Source organism: Protopterus annectens, chromosome 6.part0, assembly GCF_019279795.1.
Source record: "Protopterus annectens isolate FY-2018-M chromosome 6.part0, PAN1.0, whole genome shotgun sequence".
Lineage (NCBI taxonomy): Eukaryota > Metazoa > Chordata > Ceratodontiformes > Protopteridae > Protopterus > Protopterus annectens.
Genome location: NC_056737.1, coordinates 522,815,947 through 522,828,545, shown reverse-complemented (window position 1 = coordinate 522,828,545; position 12,599 = coordinate 522,815,947). Strand labels below are relative to the sequence as shown.

General features: G+C 37.6%; 1 protein-coding gene across 1 annotated transcript in view; it reads right to left on the bottom strand.

Annotated features, from left to right (window-relative positions):
• SEC23A (SEC23 homolog A, COPII coat complex component) overlaps positions 1 to 12,599 on the bottom strand; it is a 1,400,163-nt gene that overhangs the window by 749,036 nt on the left and 638,528 nt on the right. Inside the window, exon 9 of the mRNA XM_044074240.1 lies at positions 1,901 to 2,016. Coding sequence (XP_043930175.1) covers positions 1,901 to 2,016 — 116 coding nt within the window. The remainder of the gene's footprint in view (positions 1 to 1,900; positions 2,017 to 12,599) is intronic.

Here is a 12,599-nt window from a genome sequence, read left to right as displayed (position 1 = left end):
TGTTGTGTGGGTGTGGGTGGCTGTGTGTTATGGGGAGTGGAGACGTACCTTTATAACTGTAGTGTGAATGTTATGCATTGTGAAATGTAGAGGCCAAGAGTAAAACTGTTTGAGTGCCCTGTTTGGACTATGGTATCACTGCTGCAGCTGCTGGTACTGTGTCAGTACATGTGTGCCATGAAGTATGTACATGCCTGCCTGATAGGGTTCCTATCAGTTCGTCGAAACTTCAGCAGTTTGGACACCATATGTTCGAACTGTGAAGTTCGAAAATTGATTATCGCGAAGCCGAGGAACACCAAATTCTTTCCCAGGGAAAGGATTTGGTGGGCCGTTTCTGTGGCTGCGCTATTTTCAGCATTGTGGTGGAAAGTTACGGGTCAAGTTCAGGTAAGTGTGCGATTGTGCGGACGTTAGGGTGCGGGTTAGGTGAGTTAGGGTTAGGACGCTGGTGAGGTGGGTGTGCGATAGTGACAGACCTTAGGGTTAGGGTTTGGGTTAACGTAAGTGGATAGATAGTAGTGTATGTACAGTTTAGTGTAGGGTTAGATGTAGGATTTTAAGTGTATGTGTGTGGATTGCTGTTTTTTTGGTGTGCTTGTGTTGTGTGTGTGTTTCTTGGAACAGCGATTTTTTTCCCCTGGGGAAAAAAATCGCTGTTCTAAGCCTTCGATGGTTTTGCACTTCGAGGTTAGAAGTTTGAACATATGGTACTTGAACTTCAGCCGTTTCGTCGAAGTGATATAGACCCGTCTGATATGGGGTAGTTGGAATGTAGAAAAGATGAGTAGGACTGTCGGATTGCTGATCAGCGAATCCCACAAGTGTTCCTAATTTTGGTTTATACTTTTGCTCTGACATACTACAACCCGTAAAGCTTTTTGAAAAAAGTGAAGCAGCTTTTCAGGCAAAACAATTGCCCAGAGCAGGGCAAGCTTAGAAAATTGTGGAAAAAAAACACGAAAAAGTGAATGGAAGTGTATGTAGTCTGAGAACAAATGATAGGGCTACTTTTTCTCAAAATCTGTGCAGATTTAGCTTTGCAAAGGAATCAGGGTGGGGCAGACAAGAATAAAAAAATAAATAAAATAAGGAATGAGCACTTATTTTGCTGCAAGCAGCTTTGGGAGGCAAAGTAATTCATGGCAAGATAAAAAATATATGTGCGTTTTTTCATTGCGTGCCCATAGTGGTCCTTTAAAGTGGTCTTCCTATCTTAAGCTGCTAGCAAAACTCTATGAAGTTTCAGCAACCTCTTCCTTAGGATGTTTTTCAATGACCACAAATGGATGTAAACACCGTCAGAGGTAAACTTTAGTCTGAACCTAAAACTTGTCAAATTTAGGCTTAGGGCAGTGTTTCAAGATTGCCAGATCAAGAACACTACAAGAACGAACAAAATATTGTCTGCATACATGCAAATTAATGTAAAAGGAATGAAATACCAAAGAGAGCAACAAGTGATGAGCATTTTGTGCCAGAGTCATGCTGTTAAAGAATTTGTAAATCAATAGCAAATGGTGATATTTTGCTTTGCATTTTACAGGGTTTAGCTAACCTCTGCTCTATCTAAAACATTTTAATATCTGCAGACAACTCCAATTTTATTAAAATTATGAAGAACCCATGCTCACTAAAGTGCAGGACTCCAGGATTTGCAACCCTGAATTGTGCTATCGAACACACACGCACACACACAAACATGCACACACACAAACACAAGCCAAGATTACACATTTACAGCTGAGTGTATGGAGTGGAGTAATGATCTCCTCTTGTGATTACACACCTTGACTTCCAGATAAGGTAAGCATATCAGAAATAATACTAAAAAGAGCTAATGGTGCATCCTTAAAAATTGTAAACAACTACAAACAAACATCAAAACACTTATACGAACCCTGTATTATTGCAACAGCACTTCATCTCTAGAAGTCCAGTCTGATCCAAAGCGCAGGCATAAATATCAATAACATGGCCATTTGCAGCTGCCCGATTTGATAGGGCTTCATAATGCTAAGAAAAAGAAAGTGGTTAATGACATAGTTTAGTAATGAATAGCATGGTTCAGATAAGCTGAAAAGTACAGTTTTGTACCTACCATAAATGTAGATGTCCGATAGACATGCAACTGCAGTCATAACATGTGGGTTGTCTGCCAGGCAGCCCTCGGTCGGCCGGATTCCAAAGTCTGTCCGGGTCGGCATGTCGCATTGATGCCCTTCTCTCCCGACATCAGGCGGCTGCTTATCAGCATCATCCGCATTTTTCAGTTTCTTTCTTTCCAGTTGCTGATGCCAGTGCCAGCCAAGGAAGGCTGTAAATAGAATCAAAAAAAAACAGATTCCAAACAAATAAATGAGCATGAAAAATAAAAGCAATAAACAGATACACCATAACAGAGAGTAGGTAAAATAGGGATGGAGTGACCCCTAGGCATAGAGGCATAGGGGTAGGGAAAATCGACTGCAGTTGCATGTCTGTCGGACATCTACATTTATTTATGTAGCAAAACTGTACTATGTCCTTCAAGAATGCAGCTGCAGTCATAACATGTGGAGTTAGATACACTTAGCTTAGCTGGGGAGGAGGTGCTCTAGGAAAGAGATGGAGATGAGGCAATCAAACCCTGCAGGACTGCAAGTAAAGCCTGCTCTGGATCTGGAATATAGAGATGTTGATAGATGGAGGCACGGTGCGCGGAGAGCTCCATAGAGCAGCTTCTAGAATGTCCTTGGTAGGCACCCCCCTAAAAAAATGCTGTAGAGGTGGCTGTGGGTCTGTGGTGGAACATTGGCTGGAACAGTCTTTCCATGAAAGGAATAATAAGGAATATGCAATGTCCAATCAATTTAGATAGAATTTTAGAAATAGTCTTTTTTGGTGCTGCGGGAGGACTGCAGGAAAGAGCTTGTCAGACTTTCCTACTTTACTGGCAGGTGTCAGGTAGTATCGTAGTATCGAAGTTGTGAAAATGCAAAGTCTTTTTTCCCCTTATTGCAGGGATTGAAGAAGAAAGCAGATGAATGGCTGGAGAGATACCAAGAAACCCTAGATACCACCTTTGGCATAAGGTCCTTAATGAAACCCTGTCCCTGTGAAGGAAAGTGGAAAATAATAAAGGTGCCTATTGCCATTAGGGCCTGTAGCTCGAAACCCTTCTTGCTGAGGTAATAATTGCCAGGAGGAGAGTCTTCCATGAAAGGAGGAAATTGCAGTCTCACTGAGGTGCTGGGGAGTCAAGTTTTCTAAGACAAAATAGAGGTCCCAGGCTGGCACTGGGGCCTTTCTTAATGGCTTAATATTCTGATTTCTTGGGGGATTCCTAGGAGGTGGGAGAGAGAAAGGTGATCAGTGTTGTTGTATCTAGCAGGAAATAGCAGATGCATGTATCTTTATGGAAGAATATGAGAGTCCGTTCTTTAACATATTCTTTAAATATTCCAAGATATAATGTTCATAAGATGCATGGATGTTCACTTAATGATGCATCATGTCCTTGCTGGTATTCCAATTGCTGAATCTTTTCCACTTTGGAGTGTAAAAGCCTCTGTTATTATCTGCTGAACTTCCTTCTTGAGATATCTGTGAAAGTTCTTGGAGAGATAAGCTGAAGTTGTTATGTTCAGCTGTGGGGCTGTTAGCTGCAGTGTGATTGTGTTGAGTCGCAGTGAGGCCACTGAGGAGGGAGGACCTCCTGGTGTGACATATGCCCCGTAGCTGTGGGTACCAGTGTTGTCTTGGCCTCCGTGTAGTGGTACCATTGTTGTAGGCTTCTGCTTATGATTTTTTATTCCTTGGGCTTACATGCTTGTCTTTATGTGGACAGGGAGATTGCTAGAGAGGGGAATGCATGAGAGATTGCTAGGTTCCAAGAATTTTTTTGATATGTATTTGTGCAAAAATTTTGGATGATAATGATTGAAATGGTATTTTGGTAGGCATGATTGAGGTGAGAGGTCCATGCGTCCACTTCTGGCAAGGCCTTGAGTGTAACCTTGTCACTCCAGTCCTTGGGACTCCTGTGAGGCTGTCCGCCAACACATTGGGCTTTCCTGCTTAGGCTGTGAACCAAGCTGGGATGGTTCTGGAACAGTGATTTCTCCCAAAGCTGCATTTTGTCATTCAAGCTCTCCCAAGTAGGTGGCCCCCTTCTGTTTGTATGCCTCACAGGTGGTGTGTGCTGTTTATGTGTCACATCACAGTGGTTGCTGGAGTTGGTGTTGAAAGGCCTCGATGGCAAAGTTGGTGTTGAAAAGGCTCGATTGCATGCAGATGTTCCCTTTTTTCCTTTTGGAGATATATGTCCTTGTGTTCATGCGCCTTGTATATGTCCTTGTATCCATGTGCCACCATCCATGGTGGCCTCCCATCCAAGGGTTAAAAGTCTGTGTGGTTTTCTGTTTTATACCTGGTTTTTCCCACCATACCTGTGTTTTCCCATAGGAATTCCTTTGTGATAGGATCCAAGTTGTTGCTGTGTTGAGACCAATATGATTTTCTCCAAGTTGTTGCTGGCAAATTGCCAAATGCTTTTAGGTAACATTGGAGGAAGTAGTTGTGTAGTTGGCATATGGAACCCCAGGGCCTGTGGATCTCATGTGGGCCAGTGCCTGTAACCTTGAAGTAAAGTAATGATGTAATTGTCTTGCTTTTCTTGCTTGTCTTAAGTCATCTTTGCTGTGCTTGGTTTGGCTCAGGTAAGTTTGCTGCCTAAGAAGCTCTGGTTTGGCTTTTGGAAGTTGATTTTGCTGGGATGGCTGCAGTCTTGACTTTTGGAGAATCCGGCATTTTCTTGTTAACATCAATTGGTCGCATGAATTAATCAGGTCATTGTCAACATCAATTAAATGGCGTCGTGATGTGTGTATACTCCAGCCAGCGGCTCTGGCGGAGAGAATGAGATGGAGCATCAACGGCGTCCGGACCCGAACTTTGGAATCCGGCTGACCGGGGGCTGCCTGAGGCAGGACAACCCACTGTTATGACTGCAGTTGCATTCTTGAAGGACATCAGTACAAGAAACTGAAATAATACATTAATTTCACAATTTAATATTCGTCTATTACATTTTCAATAGTAAAGAAAATGAAGCACTTATCATCCATAAATGTATAAGGTACTCCTGATTGCTACTGGTATTACTTTTTTTTCAGAGCCCTTCACAAATCTGCCTGTTTTGAAATGAATGGTATTTTTTCCAAATTAATCAGCATTTCTAGGACAGTACTGATAAAGAGAGTGCAAACCATATCTATAAAGCTTAAGAAAGTTACTTCTAAGGCAAATTAAACATATTACCCATCTTCCATGCTTTTTCAACATAAATCTGTAGGATTTGTACATCATTTGGCTTATGGCAACACCCAATGTGTCTCAGTTATGAGGTATGTTCACCCTTTGAGTTCCAAATGTTTAATCCCTAACTGAAACATGTGATCTTCTTTAACACCAATAATTAAATTAAAAAGTATATGCCTTCAAACAACTTGTTACTGTATAGATTAGTACATGAAATAATACTTAATGAGCACCGCCACACTCAATGGGGTGGTTGGAGAAAAGGTAAATAAAAGCCCCAAGTTTGACAGTGCCTTGAACATACCTCTCAACTGTCCAGATTCTTGCCTCATATTTTTGGCCTGTTCCTCATAAAATTTTGGATTTTCTGGCAAATTACTTGAATAATCTGTGGACTTCATACCCATCAGAAAAATGCATGCTAAGACAAATCCTGTTATTCTAGCAACTGCCTCAGTTTATAAGAGCAGTATTTAAAATCTGTCCCTATTTTTAAGCCTTTGTACTCCCATTCTGTCAGGCTTTATCCAGACTTTTTGCACTAAGTGGTTGAGAGGTATACTCTTGAAATATCTTTGGACATAGTGCAAACTCAAACAATAACATTTTGTTTCAAGACAACTTCTAAAGGACAGCTGCCACTAAGATGTCCCTAAGCAGTTTAACACAGACTAGCAGGTGCAGTGAAGAGCTCATAATAAGATTGTCCTGTAGAACAGGCCCTCCTCAGATTCTGGATTGCAAATACAAACCATAGAGTTTGATGAAGGTGTACTACGATGATGCAGAACAGATAACTACAACAGAGAAATTCCCAACCACGCTACAGTATCCTCTCAACAGCAGTAACTACAGGCAAACAGAATACATTTCTGTCCAGACTGACAGTACAAAAAATGAAGAGAACTACTATATATGCTTGCTAAAAATGTCATAATACATCAGACTGTGAACAGCTCAAGTACAGGCTAGCAATGTGTGTTATTTGAGCACCATATTTTATATCAATGTGATAAAAAGAAAACAGGTCTGAAGGGGATAAACCACCCTGCCCATGTGAAGGGCTTTGCCCCCACACATACTTACTGTATTACTCTTTTTACGCCACTATGACATAAAGAACAATCACTAACAGGTAATGAAATTAACTGTCTGCTTGTCTTCGTCTCTCTCTCTCTCTCTCTCTCTCTCTCTCTGAAGAAGACTTCAGACCACCCAGAACTTGCTATAATAAGAGTACATGAAATCTTGCTATAACAAGCACATACATAAGAGCAATGAAATATAAGATAACTCAAGCCAGAATGTTTCAGCAACTATAACTCAAGATTTCATGCTTCTAGCAAATAACCAAGACCAAAATTAATGCCTGGTCTCCATTAAGGAAACAATCATAACAGCACAGGACTGAGGCTGTCAGTGAGCATTAACTGCATGGTTCAGTTTCGTACCACTATTGTGAGTCTCAGGAAGAAAACAGGAAGGAGAAGAGACTGATTTAATGAAACAATAATGCCCTCTTCTGGTAGAAAATGAAGATCTGTCTGAAGAACACTCTAATTATAACCCTCAGGCAAAATACTTTCACACAAAACAGCACAGGGATTCTCATGTAAAGACCACAAGAGCAAGTTAAGTCACAGAGAAGATGATATAAACTCAAAAGAGGAAGGTAAAGGTTGTATCCAAAGCTGGGCCAAGGGTTTACCTTCTACCAGCTAACAGAAAGCCAATATGGCTGATGCATATACCTTAAAGGTATAACATTTCAAACCTACGTTACTCAGGAGTCTAATAAAGGCTAAAAAGTTTTTACAATTTTACCTAATCTATGACAGGCCTCCATGACTGCTGCATTCATCCTTTTTACCATTTCACTTAATCTGTAGCAGGACCCTCCTTGATGGTTGGGCTCATCCTTTCCACCATTCAGCATATGATACAATTCCAGAAGATCCCATGATCTAGGAAATACATGCGCCTGTCCCAATGCATGTTGCAACACATGCCAAACCTAACTCAACCAGGGAGCACCTTCCCACAAACTAAACAATGAACATCTTGGCCAGATATTAATTGACAAAGTTAATCAAAACAATTTGGACACAATGTATAAAATACAGCATACTAAACATCATTTTTGATAACAACTAAGATCTCTGTGGTCCCTTCCCATGATTATAACCTCTATAATAAGCATCAATCTTTAAATCCTGACCTTTAACTTATGGGTCTATATTAATTCATTGAGGGTTCAATTCAGCGAACCTTTCTTCATCGAACCCTAACCGTCAAATGTTCATTTTTAAGCAAACGTTCTCATCGAACAAAGATTTAAACAGGGAAATTAAGCAGTTGGCCAAAATAATACTGGAACACATACCACAGTATGTAAAGCCTAACAAAGTGGGGGCCTACACCCCCCCCAACTATATATACCAACTCCAAGATAACTCTACAGTGGGGAAAAGGGAAAATCTGTTCTGCTGGCCAACTGCTTCCTTTCCTTACATAAACTTTCCATGGATATGAATGTTTGCTGAAATGAACTTTCAGTGGTTACGGTTCAATGAAGAAAGGTTCGCTGAAGTGAATCTTCGATGAATTAATATACACCCTTACCTTAAGAGTAAGAGTAAACTAAAACTCAAACATGAATAAATAAATAAATAAATAAATCATCTTTCCTAGACCTCAAATTTTAAATCAAAATACAATAAATGAGACATTTATGAAAACAGTGCTACTTTTCTCAATGGCTCAGATAAGTCTTCCCCAAATATTGTCAATGAGTTCTATACTAAATTTCTATATTCTTGAACACATGCAGGTCAGACATAAACATACACGTAATCTCGGCAATAAAGAATTTTTGCAGGAATCATAGATTAATAAGATATAAAACAAGAAACTTGGCAAACAAGTCTAAATTAAATAAAGTAAAGCAACTACCTAGTCTTCAAAATTATATTTACAGCATCTGCTGATGATAAATATATGATACATCCTTCAAATATCCCAAAGATATTAAATGCTATACATAAGCTAATGACCAGCATATATACAGCACACCAATACATCTACACACCAGAAACAAAGCACCAGGATTCCTTACAGATAACAGCAAGAAAACCTCTAGCCGCTACATATTAACTGCCAACTCTCTTATACACTGCTCCTATCCTAACAAAACTTAAACGATACTCAAAGAAACTCACCTCCTGCTACAATAAAATAGCTAAATTTGCACCAATCAAATAGGATCCACTATTGTCATAGATTAAAGCAATTAAACTGGCTTGAACTGCATAAAGTCCCAACATATTCACAACTAACTACAGTACGCTAACTCATTCATCATTCAAAAAAATGCCCTGCACTAAAAACATATCACTGTCTTACTGTCCAGCAAGGGACCTTTGTTCTAGTAACAAATTCTTACTAATCACAAATAAGTCAAATAATGTTGCAGGAGAGTCACTCTATTCCCAATACACACTGCTAAACTCTGGAACAGTATCCAGCATGCAAATACAATTCCAACAAACTCAACAGTTTTAAAGCACTGCTTAAACATCTTAACCAGTCCTAGTCCTGCACATGCTCATCACCAGGTTAAGACTTTCTGCTCATCGTACCATATTCCCCAAATACTCTCCTTAAACAGAATATTCTCAACCTCTCACTGAAATGACAAAACAATTTTTATACTATTATTATTTTTATTTTTTTTTAATTTATAGGGAAGTAAATATTGTGGGAAGAAACAGCCAGGGAATTGTTATGGCTAGGCTTGTACAGGCCCTAGGGCCGATAGCCTAGTACCAACCTATGAACCTACACAACTGCTGCCTGTACAATCCACTTTCACTTTAGTAACTTCTACTTCTGTAAAATCTTATAACGTATAAATGTAACTACAGTATGTGTTTAAATGTAAATAGAAATGTAACTACTCTGTATTTAACTGGAACCAAGTACAATGCAATGTAAACAAATGGAACTTTTCTCCCCAGGCCTCTTCTGAAAATAGGCATTACCCAGTCGGATTTTCCCTGTAAACAAAGACAAATAAATGTAACTAAATCTATTCTATTCTCTTTATTTGATGATTATATTTTCTTAATTCCAATGGACTTTCAAGATTTAACATTCAGCACTACTCTGAAAAAAAGCATATGACATCTTTCCAAACTCTTGTTATCAGTGTACTAAAATAATATTTAAAAATTTGGACAGCTATAGTCTGCCCTAAAAAGACAATCAGGAATGACATTTTCATTCTTTTCAAAATATAGCCTAGTTTAAATGCATTTGTTATGAACTACCTAATCATTACTACCATTCGGTTTACATTTCATATAAACTCACTGCCACAATATTTTGCTAAAAATTCTAAATGATATTATACATTTATTCAGTCTCTAAATATGCAATATTTTTTTATAAAAATTAATCCACCCCAAAACAAAAGGAAGACTTAAGCCTACCACATTGTTTCTATTTTGTCTAGCAAATAGATCTAATTTATTAAAAACTGTTATAGTCCATATAATTGCAGAAAACTGGCAGCCAACATTGATATGTATTTATCATAAATTAATCTCCTCAGATAACAATAACCCCTCAGCTATTTCTTTGCTAGTCAGAATCCTTTAACTTGAAAACTTCAGACTTGCTACTTTAAAAATGGTGTTTGAAAATATAAAGAGTAAATTCAGACAATATATGCTTTCCAAACAACAGAACAGAAATCAAACATACTCGAGGTAAAAAATGGTTGCACTGAAGCATTTTCCCCTTTGTCACAAAATATAGTGGAGTAGGATTTTTATTTAAAAAAAATAACAGTTAATGAAGTACATACTTTTTCTTCCCTGTGGAATATTCATATATTACTAATATGATTTGGGCAACATTAAAATCTAAATTCCCCATCATTAGTATTAACTTAAAATTAAACACCTACAAATATATTATCAAATAGTAATATACAAGAAAGCTACATCCAGACCCTATTTTAATGAGGATATTTTAATACAGTGAAATGTCACTTTTCCTTACCATAGCCATCTTATGACTTAACTTTATTAAATAAAAGTATTTTTTGGAAAAGTATTTGCAAAACTGCTATTAAATACATATCTGGTAAAAACTATACTATACTTGATTTATGATAGTACATAAGCAATATTTCACAAATGTATCTGTACTTTGGATCACTGAAGACAGGAGAATGTAGTAGCACAGTGATGGCAAACCTATGACACGTGTGTCAAAGGTGACACGCCACAACATTTTTGGTGACACCGGTGTTCACCAACACCCGAGTTACCACAGAAACTGAATGAACAAAAATACAAGAAATATGTCACCCTGTACTTATCTATTAAAATTCGGCAACAAAAAAGTCATTAATTGATAATCAAATTAATTGCAATGTATTTCACATATTTTTCATTTCAATTCAAAATTACTATTAAAAGTAGGGTAAATTTTTTGTGCACTATTTTTAGCCCAATTATCAGTGCGCATATCATTTTCCGTATTGTAAGTCACTGATTTTTCTTTTACTTTTATAGCACATACCAGCACAGATGACTGGACTGCATATTTTAAAATAAATGAATATGTAAAGAATTGTTTCTCTTTTGTTTGGGGGGTGGGGATGATATGCCATTAGAGTCACGTTAGGTATTTTCTGAATTTTTGAAACATAGAGCCCAAAAGGTTCACCATCATTGTAGTAGCATTACATGCACAACAGGTTCATAACAGTAATGTTAATTGTTTTAAATTTTGTGTGTTTGCATATGTTGACTTGTTAAGAGGTGGTGACAGTCATGCATTAAATGAAAAAGAATCTAGGATGATTCTGAAATCTGATACATTAAGACCTGAAAGGTTAAACAATTAAATTATTTGACAATATTTAATATGAAGTTTAAACAAATACCATATCTATTTGAAGTTTAATTGAATAACAGTCATTTGGTTATGTTAAGATTACTTAAAGTGTTTGTTCTGTTTTAACCCCCTTGAAGGCTTTTTGCCAAGGTATGTGTTTTATAAGATAAGTCAGTGTGGTTATAATATAGGATTCTAAAGAAAGACCAGACTTGGAAATTTGCCATTTTTCTAATCTCTTGAAGATTTAGAAAAATGCATAATGATAAACACAGTGGTGTTTACACTGGTGAAATACTACAGAGCTATTAACTGGTTAAATTTCAACATCTCATGCAATGTTACTGATGTGCACCTACCGCAGAAGAAAGAATTGAAAAGTGGCCAATGTGATGACCTTTCCAAAATGTAAGAAACTCCTTCAAAGTGCATTATAAAAGGAGCAGCAAGTACAATTAACTAAAGTGAAAAATGCCTTTTATCTTCAGAAGACACAATGCTGAATAATGTGGTTTTGAGAAAAAAACAATGCTTAATGAATCAAACAGGTTAATTTTTACCTGATCTTGGAGTTAAATAACATATTCGGTTTTAAGAAAAAATAAATTTTGCAATTCAGCCAAAGCAGAGGTTATTGTGGCCAGTAGTGATTAAATGGGAAACCCATGACTGGGACAAACAGATTAATAGGCATCAGGCTGGGCTTTCAGATGAGGGTTGCATTTTTTTTAACTAGGAGTACAATAAGACCGAAAGATCCTACTCATACAGGTAGAACAACTGCAAGAACCAGCAAATAAAGAGCCCCAAAAAGAGCAAATTAGGTTTCCATAAATGGTAAACATTTGAATGTGAACCTTTCACCTTTCCTCTGGTTTTAAATAAAACCAGACTACATTACTTTTCCCTCATAACTATCAGAAAAAAATGTTAAATCATCCAGCCAATTTTGCATGCACTATCAATGTTAAAATACTGAAGTAGACAAATTCCTTCATTTTCTATTTCTACAATACGGATCAAATGGCAAGTCAGTATCAAGCAAGAAGACAACAGGGGGAAAAGGAGTTCTATTTCTATAAGAAACTATATTAAAAAGGGGGGAGGTACGAATATGAGCTCATAAATAAACATTATATAAATCTTTTGTAAACAAATAAAAATGGAAAATATTTGGTAGGCATTTATTCACCACCTAACATAATAAGAATATCAAAAAGGATCTACATCAGCTACATGAAGCACATTACATCAAAAACAGTAAGGTTAAAGAGATATGTGCTCCACATCAGTGGAGGTCTCCCCTGGTGTTAAAAGCTTCTCAAATGACATGAATATGGTGTGCTGATACGTGCATGGGTCCTGCTAATGACAATGGAGAAAAAGTACAG